The sequence below is a fragment of the Cyprinus carpio genome, chromosome B10 (assembly GCF_018340385.1).
Source record: "Cyprinus carpio isolate SPL01 chromosome B10, ASM1834038v1, whole genome shotgun sequence".
NCBI classification, from domain to species: domain Eukaryota; kingdom Metazoa; phylum Chordata; class Actinopteri; order Cypriniformes; family Cyprinidae; genus Cyprinus; species Cyprinus carpio.
This window is the reverse complement of record NC_056606.1, coordinates 15,753,143-15,772,365: the sequence shown is the minus strand read 5'-3', so window position 1 is coordinate 15,772,365 and position 19,223 is coordinate 15,753,143. Positions and strand designations below refer to the sequence as shown.

The window sequence follows — 19,223 nt, the reverse complement described above, 5'->3', positions numbered from 1 at the left end:
ACCTCTGCTTCTGTTAATTAGTGCTAGAACCCTTCCAGCAATTAATCTACAGTCACGGAAGCATATTAAAAAAATCTAATCAGAGAAACGAGCTCGCTTAGATGAATATAATAAACCAAAGTGCTTTCATGGTAATATTTATAAATATATATATTTTTAATCTATGAAAGAGGATGTGTGACTTAATAAGCCCAGGTTGTTATGTACTCATTGATGTTAATTAGAGAGGGCAATGGCCTATGGAAAGGAAGGACACAAAGTTAATGTCTTTTATTCCAGTAAATGCAATTATAAGGATGCAGCTGAAGCATCAGTGTTGTAATTTAAATAAAAGGCCATGTTCAGTTCCATCTAATCAGTCTCCTTTTGTCTCTGGAGATGAGATCAACTCTTCATCTCATCTAGATTTTCAAGAGTCTCCATAATAACACAAGTGTTCTTAAATGTTATCCCTGTGCAAAATTCCAGCTTAGGCTTGTTGGTTTGGTTTTGGTTAGCTGGTGATCATCATCTACAATGTGTTCTGACAGAAGTCCGGTCTTGGCCTCTCACATTCTCCTTGTCTGTGTGTAATATCTGCCCTGAAGAAAAAAATAATCCCTCAGGACTTCCTCGCTCTCTCTAACTCTCAGGTTCAACAAAGATTCCCACAGTTCACAGGAGACAGGAGTAAATATGGATCCTTGTGCTAATGCCTCTCAAGCCATTCATTTTTCATTAGATCTCTGTCCAAAGTTCCCTCTAAACTTTGAATTATTCAGTCGATTGGTATGAAGACAGCTGACTTGGAAAATGGGGAAATGAGTCATGACTCTGTAGTCCATCATGATGAGGACTTTCCATTGACACTGACTTTGTTGTCATAATGAACTGAAATTAAATACATTAATTGGCCTACAGTATGATGCTTCCAAGATCAACGTTTTTTAATTAATGGAAAAAACTAAAATAGTGTACTATTGTAGGCAGACCGGGGCTAGTTGTCACAAAGGCTGTATATAATTAATTCTATTTTAATATGACTATTATTATAAAAAACAAACAAAATATGAGGAATATATTTCTTAATGAATATTGCAATGAAGGCACGAAAACAACCAGATAAACACTAATTAGTTCACATTTATTAGTCTTTTGAACAGTATGTTATACTTTAATGAAGCACTTAATGACATATTTGTTACTCTAAATGATCATCATGGCAATACTGTATGTTTTGAGAAAGAGCATGAAACAGAAAATACATTTATAGCACCATTTCATTCGTTGCAAACAGTCTGGAAGCGCAGGTACTTTTTGTTCATGTTTTTTTTTTATTATTGGGAAGCTCGTCATTTAATCTTAACCTATTACATACAACATCCTATATACATACAGTACTTTAATTCAACACATCTCTCTTTCTGTCTGCAAAAATATTTTCTTAAATATTTCTCATTAGCCTACTTCATTGCTCAGTCTATAGCTGCCTTGCTCTTTCTCGTGTGCTTGTATCAGTACTTGACATCCGGAGCGAAGCGCACTACTCCTCGACGTGGTTCTGCTCGTTCCACCAGTGGTTCTCTTCCAGAGGTACCCGCGGAATAATAATCGCTGACTCGTCCGAGGCCAGACTCAGATTCTCTAAGGAGCAGCACAGTGTTATTGCCAAAGGAGAAGCGGAAGGGCGACAGAAGGAGAGAAAGAAAGAGAGAGACACAGAGACACAACATGAGGTGTTTTATCCGGTAGATAGCAGTGCGCACTAGAAGAAACGAGGCTTTGAGCATTCTGAGACCACGTTTTACTCAGCATTTCTGTTTAGAGAAAATCTATTTATAATGAGACCAATGTAAGTGATAACTTATCAAGCAATGCTATAAAAAGTATTCTGGTGAGAAATACGCTACAGTAACATGCGCAAAAGATAGGCTACTCCTTGTGGCGAGAGCTTTTGTCCTATCGTCAATAGTCGCGGGAAAAGGCTGTTGTTGTTGGCACGAGGCCCAGTAGACGTTAAACCATTTAGCGACTATTCAAACGATTACTACACATTTAAATGATTATGGATGCAAATGTACATTACATTAAAACTTTATTGGATTAAACAAATTCCTTAAACGGAATCCTTCCGCTAGAAGATATAGGCCACGGCTATAGGCCTAAACTGCCGTCAGTTCACCTTTTAGTGCTTAATTCTGTTCGGAACACACACACTTCAGTAATTTACAAGAATGTCAACCACATTTGTGACCCTGGACCAGAAAAACCCTTCTTAGGTCGCATGGGTATATTTGTACAATAGCCAACAATACATTGTATGGGTCAAAATTATCGATTTTTCTTTTATGACAAAAATCAAGTATGGTGACCCATACTCGATACTCAGAATTAGTGCTCTGCATTAAGTAAAGATCATGTTCCTTGAATACATTTTGTAAATTTCCTACCTTACATATATCAAAAATCAATTTTTGATTAGTAATATGCATTGCTAACGACCTCATTTGGACAACTTTAAAGGCGATTTTCTCAATATTTAGATTTTTTTTTTTTTTGCACCCTCAGATTCCAGATTTTCAAATAGTTGTATCTCTGCCAAAAAATAATCCTATCCTAACAAACCATGCATTCATGTAAAATTTATTTATTCAGCTTTTAGATGACATATAAATCTCAATTTCAAAAAATTGTCCCTTATGACTGCAGGTTGCAGCTGTGTGTGCACGGAACCAAACTGAACAACTAGTTTTAAATGACGGTTTTAAACTTTTCTGTTTTTTTTTTTTCTCTACGTGCATTGCAAGAAATCACAGGGTATGTTTTGACTTATTAGTGTTGTCATAAAAACTCAAAGGTGTTTTTATGATTAAATAATTAAGCATTATATGTATTTATAATATTTCTTTTTAGTTAAATATTGTATTTAACTACTGTATTTCAGGAACTACTCAAAACCAAATTCGTGAAAATGAATATGTAAACTCTTTTGTGGTCTCTGAAATTTGGACCCCAATATCCTCCAAACAAATAGGTGAATTATAAATATGATCTCAGATTGTTCAAAGGAAAAGTCCAGAAATAAAACCAGCATGAAAACAACAAGACAGACACCACTGAACAAGAAAGCAATGTGCTGTTCTACAACTAAAGATTTAAATATCATCAAGTTCAATTTCATTAATCAAAAAAGAAAGAAATTAATCTATGAGTGACATTTAAAGTTCACTGTAGATGGATTGTTCTTGAGAACGCTTGAGAAGAGATTGATGGTACCTCAAATTACAAGTACCACAAAAAGATGTGACACTTCAAAACTCCTCTATAGGGAGCAATGCTTTAGATAAATACATTAAGAAAAAATGCATTTTTCTACAAGAACACAGTAACAAGCTTGTATGTGATGGTAGTCAACATTAAAACCAAACATGCATGTATACAAAAAAACCACTGTAACAAAGTAAGTGCTCAACGTCTTCCAAAAACAACATTAACAACAGGAAAACAACATAAATGAGCAGTCAAACTCCTATTCAACCTCCTTCGGCCCAACACTTTCCATATGGAAGAGAATACGCATGGGAGCAAATCAAAAGATGAAGAACACTGAACAGTTATGGTGTACTAAAATCTCAATGGAAACACTAGAGAGTCAAAGCACTAGCAACACTACACTTTCTCTCAGTGAGTAATAATTGTGCTGAAGTACGGATGAAGCGTAACTGATCTCAGGCGAGAATTACCTTGGGTCGGGCATCGCACAGCGCCACAGATGTTGCTTTAGTGTCTGCACCCAACCAATATCACGGATGGGCTGACAGAGCTGAATGTAGTGGTACTGTTTTAGCATAACCCTTCAAACGAACGACAAGATCACTTGTTAGCTGAACATTAAAGTAATTAAAGGGTTAGTTCACCTGAAAATGAACATTTTGCCATCATTTACTCAGCCACATCATTCCAAACTGATATGTGGAAATGCTTTGCAGAATGCTTTTTCCATACAACTATCACCATATGGCTAAACGGTTGTAAAGAAAGTCAAACAAGTTTGGAATGATACAAGGGTGAGTAAATGATAACATTTAGTTTTAGGGTAAACTATTCCTTTAACTCCCAAAGTACAAAATCATTATGTAAATCAACCAAATTTCAATCAATCAATCAATCAATCAATAAATCACATCATTAAAGCCAATCATTATAGACTCACGGTGACTGACACATATCGATATTTCAAGGACTATTTCAGTCTATTTAGAATGGAATAATATTTGGTCCTGGAATAGGAAGTTTTGCATCTTTTGTTACTTTGCACATATGAGACACTGAAAGCCGCAATATATCTGATTCACTTAAGATGCAAACATATATTTCTCAACTTTCAGCTGACAGCAATATGCACAACCTAAAAGATGCCAGAACCTATTCCAGAGCCGATCACACACAAAATATGAGAATCGCAAAACCAAACGTAAACCATAAACATCGGAATATTTCTCTTCCATGTGGATTCGACGTCTATGACTGCGACAAGAGAGACAGACAGAAACAATACAGATGCACCTACCATTGAGTCCCCAAACCCTCCCACATCTCAAACAAAATGAACCACGACACCTGTTTCTGCGTTTGCATTTATTAATTTCAATAAATATGAGCAAGCAAGAGAGAAATCACAATTACATTATCACAGTTAAATCTGAGGCCCTTTCACATAACATTTTTTATTTCTCTCCGTTTTCAGTATGCAGGGACTATAGATAGCACCTGTGCTAAGCGCACACACACACACACGTGCGCGCGCACACACACTCACTCACTGACATGTACAACCCCGCTATAGCTGCTCCTCCTCTGTCTCCCCACAATGCCTTCCCCTAATTCCCACATTATATTAACAGTAATTAAGTCACCAAAGGCTGCAAAATACAAAAAAAGGCCCTCACACTGTGGCGCAGTCAGCTTCAGAGCACAGTGCAGAAGAGAATGAGCTCCATGTGACTGTACTCTACAGCCAGACTGAAGAAACAGATACTTTCATGCTTTAGAAATTCAACATTCTGGATGTCCAACAGAATTGCAGTGTAGTCTCTGGACTATTTAGCCTGTATATAATACATGAGAGGTATTTATAATGGATGGTAATGGATTCTGTTTTTTCATAAATAATGAACAGTTAAAATACATCTAAAAGGCACTGGTAATGGTATATCAGTGGTAAAGATGTGGCAGAAGCTCATTCATGAAGAAGAATCTTTGCTTTCTAGTGCTAGACTGCTAATGGCGCACACCATGAAAGATAAAAAGATTACAGCTGAACTTGAATAGCATGCTATTCTGTTACTATTCCTATCATAATTAAAGATATTTAGTATTATAAAATAGTATGAGACTTGTATACTATTCTGAATCCAGCCATATTTAATTTATGACAGGAATGAAAGTGTGGCTGTGAAGTATAGAATGGACTATGCTGTTGTTCATTTGATGAAAAAATTCAATGTGATATCTAACCTAAGATTTTTTGCCAAACTGAAGTTACTTTAATCACACATTTTTAAAAAGGTGTTTTGCATTTGTATCAAAGTGTTTTACACACATTTCACAAATGAAAACACAATTTATTGAGAAATAATAAATGCAATTATTATTAAATAAACTTCAGAAACACATGCAATTTGATTTAGTTAATTTTGTTAGATCCAGAATGTTTTAGTCACTTGCACTAAATCATAGTTGTTTGTTACCACTTGTTTTTGATTATGAAAAGGGGATAAGATTGCTTAATTTCTTCAATCTGGCAACAGATTACAGAATTACTGTGCACCAATTGGTCAAACAGGACAATGGGATCACATACTTGACATACTGAAAATGGAGAAGACCTCAAGGGATGAGACTAGAGACAGAGAGAGGATTTGCCGAGGGGAGGTACATGATTAAAAAAGAAAAACAATGCAAAGCATGATCTTACACAATGCACTCCCATAATGCCAGCAAATGAAGACATTAAGGGTGTATTCACACCTGTCTTGTTTGGTTTGATTGAATTGAACTCAAGTTCGTTTCCCCCTTTGGTGCGGATCTTTTGGGCAGGTGTGAATACAGCATTCGCACTCAGGTGCGGACCAAACAACCGTACCGAGACTCAACTGAAGAGGAACTCTCGTACCGCTGAATGGATAAACTAATGAATGGATGATCTTAAGCACATCTGGTGTATTTCTGGTGTATTGCGTGTTTTTTTTTTTTGTTTTTTTTTTACAGTGTCTGGTTCACTTGCAAAAAGAGCAGTGTGAAAGCAGAACTGCACCAAACAAAAAAAAATAAAAAATCTGAATTGTATTTGGTCCGGACCAAAGCAAGTGAACTAACGGACTTTTCTGGTGTGAATACACCCTTAGATACTGAAATGAATGCCATTCAGTCCTATGAACTACCAACATCTTTGTTTTCCCATCACAAACTGACATGAATCTGTGACAGTGTCATGTCACATGCAAAGCCATGATTATGTGCTGTTACATAAGGCCTGATCAGATTATATCTAAAAAGATTTCACTGCCGACACAAAATCATCTCTGTGAATGTATCAACATTAAACTTTAAAGGGATACCCCATCCAAAATTGAAATTCTATCATTTACTCACCCTAAAGTAATTCCAAACATAACTTTATTTCTTTCTCCTGCAATATAATGGTTTTTGTCCATTTTTGGAACACAATTTGGGTGAGTACATGATGACAGATTAAAGTGACTTTACTCAGAGATTGTGATGAGGGCTTGTATGTCAATTTTGTTACCAGGTAATTGTCACATGAAATTTTCTCTTACGTACACATGTGCATCTTGGGAAGTGGCCTTTTTGGGGCCAAAAAAACAAACAAAGATGTCATGATCATGCAGTTGCGAGTAAACGAACAGCATTCCGCACAAACTGCATTCGACTTACCATTACATCAAGAGACACGTGATAACAAACAGAACAGTTAGTCAAGAATACAGGTCATGTCAGTCACTGAACAACAGGGGGGATGCAGGAGCAAAACAAAGCAGGAGACACTCTGGGAAAAGTCATTAATAATTCATAGGTTGAATCTACATTCACATAAAGAAGGGCTTTGATTTTAAAGCTGGCTAATCTATTGACCTTTTGAGTTCCCTCTACTTTTGGGATCCCCCATCTGTCTACCTCGGGGGCTCCCTTAGGGGGGATGGGAAGTGTGCATGTGAGAGAAAAAGAAACAGTTGGGCAGAGTGGAAGATATAATGTGAAATGTTGTGTTGTGATCCTAACATATTTTATGGTGCAAGATGGAACAGAAGTTCTCAAAACCAAACAATGCATATATTTTACATATAACATATATTTTAGTTTATAATAAATTAAATTTCTAACATAAAATCACAGTGAACATTTAAATCCTATTCTATCCAAATACAAATTTACAGTATATCCCATAATGCAATATCATGTTACAGTAGTAATCCAGTTAGTTGTGTAAGCAACAAAGTGGGCCAAAACAAGGCCTTATTATTGTATGACCTTGACAGATGCTTTTTGGGGATACTGATGTTCTATTTGGAGATATCCTGTTCCTGTAATGATTCCAAAACATTTTCATAATATGGAATGGTTCTCAAGAAAACAAACAGAATAATTCAAATCATCACAGCACCAAAGTGATCTGAGATCATAACATATCACTTAGGAGCTCAATAAAATGACAACATAAACCAGGCAAAGCAAGCAGATTAATATAGTCTTAAAACCAAAGATGCACATTTATCAAAGATTTCTGATTGAGGAATTGGCCTTTGTGGTTTCTATGTGTCGCCTAATTTACATAAACATGTTTTCAAAAGAATAATTGAAAATAAATTGGTTTCATTGTAAAACCCTTGATAAATGAAACCCACCAGTCTGTGCATCTGATGGTACATACATACAGAGCCAATGGCTCCATGCAAGATAAGAGCATCCACTGGCCAACCAGTAGAGTGGTTGCCATGGAAACCTCGTCTTGAGAGGAGAAGAGTGGGTGGAGCTATAGGAAATGCAAACGCTTTGATATCACTGAGTGAGACTGTGAGGCAAAAGAGGAGAAAAACATCAAATCCACCCTGAAAATTTTGTAAAATAAGCCTACTGACCTCTTAGAGAAAAATAGAGAGTGAGAGAAAGAGAGAAAGAGAGGTGGGGGTATTGGAAATATACAGTGAGGAATAAAACGAGAGGTGCATCAGAGAAAGAGAGAGAAAGAGAGGGAGGGGCAGCAATGGACAGAACAGTAAAGGAATGAGAACCTCTTATTAAATAATTTTGCAGCCTTCGTTCTGCTTTCACCCTTTCAGGAAGAGATTAAATGAGAGAAGAAGTGCAATGGTTTTTACTCTTTCGCCTCAGCCAGTTTGTTGTTGATCTCTTTACTTTTCTCCTTGTCGCCCTGCGCCGCTCTGCTCTCCGGCTGGTTCTCGGAGCTCTTCTTCTTCAAACCGCGCACCGACGTCGCCTGCTTCTCCTTGGACTTCTTCAGTGGTTTGCCAGGGGTGGCAGATGTGCTCTTTTTGGGTTTGGAGTGAGGAAGACCGGTTTTCTCCACCTGTTTAAGACATAAAATGTTAATACAAATTGTATTTTACTACATTTACGCATTAAGCAGACACTTTTATCGTGAATAGGGCTGGTTAATCACCACGGATAAGTTACAACTAAATATAATGTAGAAACTTTAAAACAAAACTTACATTTTCTGTAAAGCTGCTTTGCAACGATTTGTATCGTGAAAAGCTCTATACAAAAAAATACTTGAATCGAATTGAACTAGGGCTGGGTATCATTCAAAAATTTTCCATATCGATACCATTACCAATACCTTGACTTCGATACCGGTTTCTGAATGATTTTTCAATACCAATTTTATGAAATCCATTTGAACAAGATTACATTACACATTACCTCAAAAAACTTTTCAATTTGTTGATGTTTTTACAGACTTAAAGACTCAACTGATCCACTGCAAATTATATTGGAACAAATTATATTGCTAACACACACATTAGATTGCAATCGTGAGTCATTACAAATACTCAATGGAGGATTTTAAGTGAGTTTTGTGTAAAAGGGTTGTATGCCAGTGGAAAGGGCAGTATGCATGAGTATCGGTTTCATTTTAAAACACTATTTTAAAATGAAACGCACTAGTTTAAGCGTAGCCTTACATCTATGGGGGTTGGACGCTTACACACTACAGCCTCATGTGTAAGTCATGTCTCTGTGCGTAACCAGTGTAAACAAGTGCCTCATCAAAGCCAATCACCAGCACTTGATTTAGGCACATCAAGCATGCTGCAGGCTTATTTGCTCACTGACACTGATGAGAGTAAATGCTTAGGTATTGAAATTTGGTACCAAACGACAAGACATTTTTCAATAAACAATGGTATCGAGGCAATTTGGTCAGTGCTTAAAAAGTATCGAACATCGAAGTATCGGTACTCAGCCATATATACGTGACATATTTTGTTATTCAATGGGAAATAACATGGGATAGGACTTTGATAAGAAAGACATTTTGGACAATAATATTATAGGCTATTTTTTAATACATTATTTTCCCCACTCATTCAGCCCTGCGTATAACAGCAAAAAATATATTTTAGGGGCGTTGGAAGTTAAAATCTTTAAATTTTTAACGTTAGTTTTTTTTAAGGAATAAGGTATTGACAAATCATGCACAAAAAGACAAGGCACATTTATTTAAGATTTGATGAAACAGAAGTAGCTCTTTTCTTTTGTACTGTGACTACAGTTAAGCGAATTGGAAAAAAAAGGGAAGAGAAAGGGAAAAAAAATCATCCATCGATTTTATTGGATGAGGGTATATCTGAATTTGAGTTTGGAGTTTGACTGTAAGAAGGGGGCGGGGTTTAAGCTGACTGAACTGTTTTAAAGGAATTTAAGATTTAGCAATTATGAGGACAAAATTTCAGTGAAAATAATTTTCTGTGAGGTCAGAAAAGAAACATGCATGGATGAATTATTCACAAAAAGATCAATAACATGCATTTAGAATTTAAAGAAGAAAAAGAATTAAATCTTAAAAATTTTAATTCATGTTGTTTAAAAATAGCTCTTAAAGTCACATAGTATACTGATCTCAAAACAAGCACTGATAGCAAAAATAATAATAAGCCATAGTGTCTGAGTGACTATGATGATATTGTAAAGCTAGTCAGCTCAATAAAATAAAACAAAGAGCTGATGCTGATTCACTAAGACACTCAAAGCTTGAGGCCAAAGTTATGTCAAACAACTTTAAAAAAGTACTGCTGAGAAAAAAAACTGTTGTTCAGTTATTTTCCATCCACTGAGTACATAGATTGCTGACATCAAGTTACTGAACCCAATAATTGATTTCCAGCCTTCTGCAACAAAAACACAATTACAAACAAGAATGTAACCACACATTCAAAAATTAGGGGAGAATTAAGGTCATTATCATTGAATGATCTAACTGCTAATCTAAATATTGTATTATTTTACTTACCTTCCACACACAAGCTCGCAGCTTACTGCTCTCTCTGTAAGGCTCATGGTACAGTGTGCGTATCCTCCTCCTCTCCAAGGCCTTGTTGTCATCTGGATCCTGAGTGGCCTGGTAGGCCCTGTAGGTGGCGCTGTAGCTGGTCTCCAGATCAGTCCTCTCATCAGGGGGGTGATACTGAGACTTAGCCTTGATGAGCTTCACAGGTTTCACGTCTGTGTAGGCTTTGTACTCATTACTGACAATTAGAAACAGATACCATCAAAATTATTGGAAAATTAAGTGTAGTTGGTGATTCAACTGACACATATTGAGTTTCAAGACCACATTGTTCAGAGTATGACAGAAATATTATCCTTATAGTCCAACATTAAAACTGAGTTGGGGAATTTACTGGAAAAAATCATGACTCCTGTTTTGTTTAAGCCAGTAGGCTTTAGTTTCACAGTTTGTAATTTGTTAGTCTATCGCATGTGGGGGCGGGACATTCTCATTCTAGAGAGCATTTGATTGGCTAAACCATCCAAGTCTAAGATGAGTCATCAATATTTTTGATTCATTTTCTTCTGAATAGAAAAGCATATATCATCGACTAGTCACAAAACTTGATTTTTAATTTTACTTGGTCAACAATTGCTGTTTTACATGCCATTCTTAGGTTTTAGAACAAACACATCAAGAAAACTATTTAAAATTACATCAAGCCTCTACACATACAATACAAGAAAGACTACATATAAAATAACTACTTGGTACTGCTATATATAGACACTGCATTATAGATCTAGATTGATATATACACCCTCCGTAATGCAGAGACCCCCCCATCTGCATCACAGAGAGTTTTTCCTGAGGCAGCGGCCCCTCCTTTAAGATGAGTAATGAGTCTTTATTCACTGAGATGACACAGACAAATGGTATGGGTATGTGCATTGCAGATTACCCAACATGCAACTTATCCGCAGTGCATCTAACACACACACATATAGACAGAATGCTCTCACTGAGACCAGCACTAAAGAGACCTCTCAGACAAACTCTGTTTTTTTAATCAACAACTGATTAACTAATGAGTCACTCACACAAGTTTGTGCACTTGTTTTATGAATTTGATAAATTCCAGATCCGAATCATGATGTCTTGTGAGCATATTTTACTCTAGCTAAGGATTTCTGAGGAAAGATGGAATAATGGATGTTCACTGTAAATATTTACGTGAATTCTATTCATTTTCAGGACTGGAAACATCATTTTAAAATTCCCTTTTGACCTCTCTCTCTCTCTTTCTTTTTGATTCTGTAACATTACAGCCTCAGAGGGGTAGGGAGTATTGATTAGGATTGACAGGACAGGAAGAGATGGGAATGCCAGGCAGAGTGAACCACTATCATCCCATTAGATCAATTAATTGCTTTAGTTGATGTGAGTAAGAAGCAAATTAATACATCTCTGTATGAAACAGAATCAACCGTTCTGACATACTGACATTCACACACTGTTCTACTGGAGACGAAATTAGATAACATTACTAGATCAAACTCCTGTACATTCAGAATTAAGAAGGAATGTAAACAAAAAGGGTCCTTATTATGTGACCTACAAGCTGATGAACAAAGTCATGGGACAGCATGTGGGGGAACATTAACCCCCTCAGAGAAAACGGGGATGTGAAAATCATGCCCCATGTCCCATGCCAATGAATATTTCAGGTTGAATACAAGTGAATCTCTATCAACAGTAAAAATAACAGAAAATAATTCATTTTCAGATTCTCAGGTTGTAAAAAACGTCAAAAAAAAAAAAAAACCAAAAAAAAAAAAAAACTGTGTGATTTGCTTTTAAAATGCCTTTTTGTATCAAATTTGTTGTTAGAGTTGACCCATGTCCCAAACCCAATCTTAAACTATGAAAAATCTGTATTAAAATACTAATTATTACATTGAAAATATATTTAAAAGTTTTTAAAACTTAATATCTTTAAAAATTTTATTCAAAGGGATTCACCCAACAATTTTAATTCTGTCAATTACTCACCCTCATGACCTTCATTCATCTTCAGAATACAAATTAAGATATTTTTGATGAAATCCGAGAGCTTTCTTATATCCTGCATAGTTAAAATAGTCCATGTGACATCAGTGATTCAACCGCAATGATATGAAGCTACGAGAATACTTTTTCTGTGCAAAGAAAACAAAAAATAACGACTTTATTCAACAATTTCTTCTCCTCCCTGTCAGGTTTCAATGTGTGTTCAAAGAAAAGTATTCTCGTAGCTTTATAACATTACGGTTGAACCACTGATGTCACATGGACTATTTTAACAATTTTTTATGACCTTTCTGGGCCAGTTGTGTTCTGAAGATGAACTAAGTTTGGAATTTTGGGTTTGGAACGACAAGAGGGTGAGTAATTAATGACAGATGTGTTCTGAAGATGAACTAAGTTTGGGTTTGGAACGACAAGAGGGTGAGTAATTAATGACAGAATTTTATCTCTTTAATTGTGTGTTAAGGATACATTAAAAGCTAACTAAAAAAATTTGCCTAAGCAAGGATCATGTACAAACATCATGTATTACTGATAAATTGTTCTTTGAGAACATGAATCTGGCGATACTGCTGGTGTTTTGATTTAAAGGGAGGCCTCCCTTCGCTCCCTGTTGAGAGCACAGGGGAGCGGAGAGAAAGAAGTGAAAGTTGTTACATAAGACAAATGAAGTCCAGTCAGAATGCTTGAAACGGCAGCACAAAAGCAGCTCACAGAAGTCTAAGGCCACAGGCACCAAATACTCACAGGACAAACATCAAAGAAGAAGGGGGAGGAGTCAGAATTTATACAGCAACACACACACACATAGAAAAAGACAGACAGACAGAGAATGAGAAAGACATAAAGACAGAGAGAGAAGACTGTCACACACATACAATAGGACTCCCAACAATGAGCTTAATGTGCTTTTTGTAAATGAGTGCTTGGTACCAGCTGTCAAATCATGCATTTGATAAATGGCATCAACCCTGTTCTACAATGCTACTTTACACCAGATTTTTTTCTAATCTAACTTTAACTAAAATAATCTAATTAATTTAGTGTAAAAGCACAGCATTTATTTAAATGAGCTCACGCTTAATTAACTGCTGTCACCAAAAGTCATCTGTAGATTTGAGCATACAGTGAGGTTGCTACCTCTTCCTCTCCCCAGGCACTGAGCTTTTGTGAACAGCTTTGACACTATGGTAATAATGCTGGCACTAGAGAATTGTGTGGTGGGGAGCCAGAGCAGTGCATCATGGGTAGACTTGGCACATTGGAGTAACATGGTGTTTAACAGAAGCATGTAAAGCTGTTTTGCTTTTTACTTGGATCAGAAAACAACATCCTGATTATTTTGATGTACTCTAGACCTGTTAGATGACAACACAGCACTTGATGCCACCAAAAATAGACAGCGTATTTGGATTAATGAATACTGTAAAACTGATTCATTTTATTAATCCACCAGCACTGCAAATTATTAGATGTGCAATTGCTTAGTTGATTATTTAATGTAATTTTTATTTTAGTATCAGCCTCGCCGTCAGATCAATAGGTTTCCTGCACCCATGGCATCATCTTGCTGCTGTACCTGCAGCATGACATATTCCTTCTGACATTCACTTTGGACTCCAAGTGAATCCCAATGAGATTGGCCCTGTAATACTGCCCTGTAAGGCAAAACTCTCTCTTATTTATCTCTCTCTCACTCTCTCTCTCTTTACTGCTTCCTCTGTTATACTTATCGATTGCAGTCTTTGAATGGGTACAGTGCCTTCAAGTACTACATTATACAAGAAAAGGAAGGAAAGGCATAAAAGTATGTTAATTACTTACATAAGAAACAATTAATGGAACATGGAAAAGGCATACATATATATATTAGTATTAAAAAACCTGTGCTATTTATTGTATTATTATATTATATATACATTGTATTTTTTTCATAGTACAATATATTTTTCTTATTTTCCCTAGTTTTAAAAAAGCTTTGCTATTTATTATTATATTATATTATTTTATATTATATTTTATTTTATTATATTTTATTATATACTTGCCCAATAAGTATTATTTATATACTATTCTATTACTTATTATTTGAATTACCTTTTATTTTATATTTTCAGATTTCATTTTACTTTTCGTGTTAGTAATTTTATGTGCCTTTGCCATTTTCTTACATTTCTATTTACCTTTGATATATATTTCAGTTTTTGCTTTGGTCATTTTAACACTTAAACCTCTTTTTTTCTAATGCTCATTTTATTTTAAGTTTAATCTAATATTAATTGATTATTAATTAATAGTTTTAGTTAGCAATAACCACAATGAATCAGAGGTATGGTGTTCTATTTTAAAGTCAACAATGCACAAATAACAACCCTTAAATAATTAATAAATATAAAATAAATGCTAAAGACTTAAATTGCAAAAATCAATAAGCTATTCCAAGATTCTGCACAGAAAAATCTGAGATAAACTGCAAACCAAAGCATATTGATCTACAGGGAGAGAGAGCGAGAGACACAGATAAATGAAGCAAGCAACTTCCTCTCCAACGCATCCTGTCAAGACACACCTGTGATTTCTCTGGCTTAAAATAAAGGACCACAGAATGCTTTTTACAGGCTTCTTACAGTAAGAGGATAATTTTTTTATATCAGTTTCATCAGCTTTTGTCATAAAGCTTAAACCCTGTCACTGTTTTGTAGCATGACATAGCAACAAAGCAAAACTCAGGACTAAACTAAACATGAGATTAAGTCAAACTAATCCTGAGCTTTTCCATTCAAGAATCGCCCTATAGCAATCAATCCATGCATGCACTGTCATGCAAACTCAACTGATGACACTGTGTATTGTCCTCTTGCGTATTTTCCCTCCTAGTCAAGAAGAAAACAATTCCACACAGGAAATATGAAATGTGCCCCAATGCACCATGAGGCATTTTGAGATTAAACTTCTCACACAACAAATAACATCAGCCTAATATATGCAAGTCTGAAGGCAACATTCAAATGCAATTCAGGCTAAATTTAATATATTTTAGCTTTTATCTTTTTTTTTGTACAGTATCAAAAAGCTCAATCTTGTTCAGCTGCGCATGAGTAATCTGCAAGCGCACATGAATGAGTGGGCGAATAATGGACCAATTGCCATCTGTCAATTAAACACAAATACTCCAAAATGACAATGACGGACTTGTGAATTGTGATTGAGAAAGCTGTTCTGAGAAGAGGGAGAAAGCTCTTTCTTTAAACATTTATTGTTCACTGTTTGCAATAAAAAAGTGATTGAAAGGCAACTGAATACCAAGTAGGACCAGGAACAGCACAGCACTATACAAACTTCTGCTCCATCTGTTTTAAACAAAGACAGGCAAATAAAAGCAATATGCTAGAGCTGGAAAATAAAAGAGTGCTCTCCAAAGACTGCTCTCTGAATTTTACAAACCTGACAATTTTGCACCACCTTCACAACAAATGGATTATTAACAACTGGGAATTCCACTTTGCCCTAAAACTAACCCTAAAAAAAATGAAAGCCTTTTCCAAAAACAGCTTCTGCTCCAGCGCTCTCCAGCCTCCTGTGTGTCCTGCCATCTGTAGGTGTTAGTACAGCAGTATACACAAGATTTAACCCACAGCTGACCTTCATATGCCTTTTTTTCACTACACAATACACTTTCCATCTGTTTTTATACTGATCTAATGATATCTCTTAACCCTAAAACTAACCCTTACTTAAATCATTTTTCCTTTTTTAGAAATATTATTTAGTGTTATTTCGCTAGCACAATTGCTCAGTTTGTGTTTCACTTTCATTGTGGGGGCATTTGATCTCCTCTAATCTAATCATGCTCAGATCTATAACAATGTCTTCATGTTGTGTCAAGTGTTGGCATGCTGTTTTGCTTTGTCTTTCCAACCCTTAATCTGAGAGTAAAAAGTGACTATTTTATGAGGTTAAAATTTCATATGAATTAGTTTGATCTGAATCGTACAAAAATTAGTGAGAAAATAAGCATTTAGTCCACCCCAGAACGTAAGCAGATCGTACAAATGAGATTGTACAAATTAGCCACCAATTCGGCAAACCTAAAATAGTTATGAACTGCAATTAGATCGTGTTGATCTTTCCCTTTGGTCGGATGTTTGGTTCTACAATCAAGCATCTGAATCCCGGTACAACAGCGGTTCTCAACCTTTTTGACTCCTTACTGTCAATGACAACAATGTTCACCGTCCCACAAGATACTTCTGGTACTTCTGATGGAATGACAAAGCCACTCATTTCCATGACTTTTTGCGATTTAATTCATTTTCATGACCGTTCCAGGATTTACAAGACTTTTAAGACACTTTTAAATTCAGGCTTTCTCATAACTTTCCAATATGGTGGGAATCCTGTTTCCTTTATAAAATGACATTGTTGATATAGTGTGAATTAAAATAAGGTAAATTTTTTAGCTGTTTTAGCTTATTTTAATAATTGTTTTTTCTTATATTATATTATTTTAGTCATCTTAAGTCCCCTTTTCTGAGGCCCCGAGGGGGTCCCGGACCCCTGGTTGAGAACCACTACTGTACAATCACTCACTGATAATCAATCAGCCATACCTGTAGGAGCTGCCAGAGGTGACTTCTTGTTTGATCTGCTGGTTCAGAGCATCCACAGCTGCCCTCCCTTTATCCTCTGTAGTGGTGGCATCCCCCACGCTCTGCCCGTCCAACTTCACGCCAGCTTTGTTTTCAGAAACCATGGTGACTTTCTTGGCTTGCCTCTTTTTCCTTTCACTAGACAGGATCTCCTTCTCTTGCACCTTGTCAGCAATCTCACTCTTTTCCACCCCATTGTCCATCATCTCTGAGGAGTGTTTGGGTCTGTCAGGGATGCGGTCATTGCCTGCTGAGATGGTCGGAGAGGGTTTGGGGATCCAAGGATGATCTCCCCTCTTTGGGATAGGCCAGGGTTTGAAGTCCTTCTGATATTGGGTCTCGTTGTTAAAAGGAACCTCGGGGCCGTGGTACTCGTTCTTGGGCTTGCAGCTGGGCTCCGGGCGAACTTTCCAGTGTTTAAAGTCCTGGCGCATTACAGATCCTAAGATGTTCTCCTCCTGGGCTGCAGGTCCTTTGGTCACCGCGTCGTGGTCGTTGTGAAGCGGCTGTGTTTCCTTCGGCGCGGGCTGCTGCAGGTGAAGGTGCTGCATCTCGGACACGTCTGAGTACTTGGTGAAAACCAGCGGCACCGCAATGTCGGCCTCGTCCAGCTGGTTCCAGAACCGAGCCATACAGCAGGCTCTGGAGATACAGGGCCATGCCATGATAGTCAGCCAACGTCTTACCTTGAGTTATGTCAATATCTTCCTTTTATCAAAGCTGTTTTTATTCAGTTTGTGGAACTAAACGCGCTCGTGCCTCGCGGGGGGAACACAAAATGTCCGATTCGCAATGTTTTTCCCTAAAACGATGCTGTCAAAGATGACAGGACTCAAATCCAGTGTAAAAGAGGCATTGCGGGGTTTTTTTATAAGTGAAATATATTCTGGTCTAGCTCCGTCCTGGTCCCCTTGCGCTCGTTAGAGCACGAGAATGTGTTCAGCAGCCCCTCCCGCGCGCCTCCTGCGCTCAGCATCCACCGAGAGCTGCATCACCTGCCGCTGTCATCATCACGCAGCGTCTGCAGTGGGTGGAGTTGCGCTCGAGTCCCCGCCCACTAAAGTAGAGTCCTGAGGAAATCAAATCAGGAGGGATGCTCAAAAGAATTCAAACATACTGATAATGAACTGCAGATGCAGAATTAACCATTTTAAAATTCGTTCATTTGTGTTCACGTGGCTTTCCACTGTAAAGTTTTTATTATTATTGTGAAATACATTGTAAAATAGGATTAATCATTAAATATGAATATTTGCTCAAGTAACACTTGAAAAAAAAATACATATACATACATAATTGGTTCTTAAAACAACAAAAAAGAAAAAAAAAAGAAAAAGAAAAACAGTAATTTTGTGAAGTATTATTAAAATATTTAAATATATTTTAAAATGTCATTTATTTCTGTGCTGGCAAAGCTGAATTTCCAGCAGTAATTACATATTATATGTATTTAATATGCTGATTTGTTGCTCAAGAAACTTATTATTATCAATATTGAAAGGATTATTTGCTATACAAAGTACAGAAAAAATAGAAAGTTCAAAAGCTTTTCTTATATATATATATATATATATATATATATATATATATATATATATATATATATATATATATATATATATATATATATTTATATGTTTATTACCATTCTTGACATTTTATCATGTTTTATACATGACCAAAAATTCATATTTAATATTAATAATTAATTTTATTTTAATAATTATGAATTTCACAAATTAAAAAAACATAAATCATCCTCATGCTAAACAAATAAACAATTTCAATGTAGATTATTTGAATGAACACACACACACACACACACACACACACACACACACACACACACACACACACATAAATATTCATGCATACATACATATACAGATATATAATTTAAAATAACATTATGCATATCAGCTCATTTTTTCCATAAATCCCTTATTTTTATGCACATATTGTAAGGCCTAATTTTGCACAGCCCTTTATCTCCA

At 36.2% G+C, this 19,223-nt stretch overlaps 1 protein-coding gene across 4 annotated transcripts; it reads right to left on the bottom strand.

The window, feature by feature from the left end:
* Positions 1-1,102: 1,102 nt before the first annotated feature.
* On the bottom strand, positions 1,103-18,222 carry LOC109097679 (microtubule-associated protein 6-like). 4 transcript variants are annotated; one of them, XM_042732803.1, is made up of 5 exons: positions 17,191-18,222; positions 10,535-10,769; positions 8,379-8,587; positions 3,723-3,833; positions 1,103-1,623 (listed from the first exon to the last, which is right to left on the bottom strand). In XM_042732803.1, the coding sequence occupies exons 1-5, from the start codon at positions 17,892-17,894 to the stop codon at positions 1,494-1,496; spliced, it is 1,389 nt and encodes a 462-aa protein (XP_042588737.1). In that variant the 5' UTR covers positions 17,895-18,222; the 3' UTR covers positions 1,103-1,493. The 4 variants fall into 4 exon arrangements, with proteins under 4 accessions (XP_042588737.1, XP_042588738.1, XP_042588739.1 ...); XM_042732804.1 differs by lacking the exon at positions 3,723-3,833; XM_042732805.1 differs by lacking the exon at positions 3,723-3,833 and having other exon boundaries at positions 8,416-8,587.
* Positions 18,223-19,223: the final 1,001 nt, after the last annotated feature.

Excerpts from the sequence above, each read along its gene's own strand:
- LOC109097679 (XM_042732803.1), bottom strand. The coding sequence starts at position 17,894 with ATGGCATGGCCCTGTATCTCCAGAGCCTGCTGTATGGCTCGGTTCTGG. Across the intron at positions 10,770-17,190 it reads ACCTCTGGCAGCTCCTACAG|TAATGAGTACAAAGCCTACA; the intron begins GTATGGCTGATT and ends TCTAATTGTCAG. Across the intron at positions 1,624-3,722 it reads TGTGCGATGCCCGACCCAAG|AGAATCTGAGTCTGGCCTCG; the intron begins GTAATTCTCGCC and ends GCTGCTCCTTAG.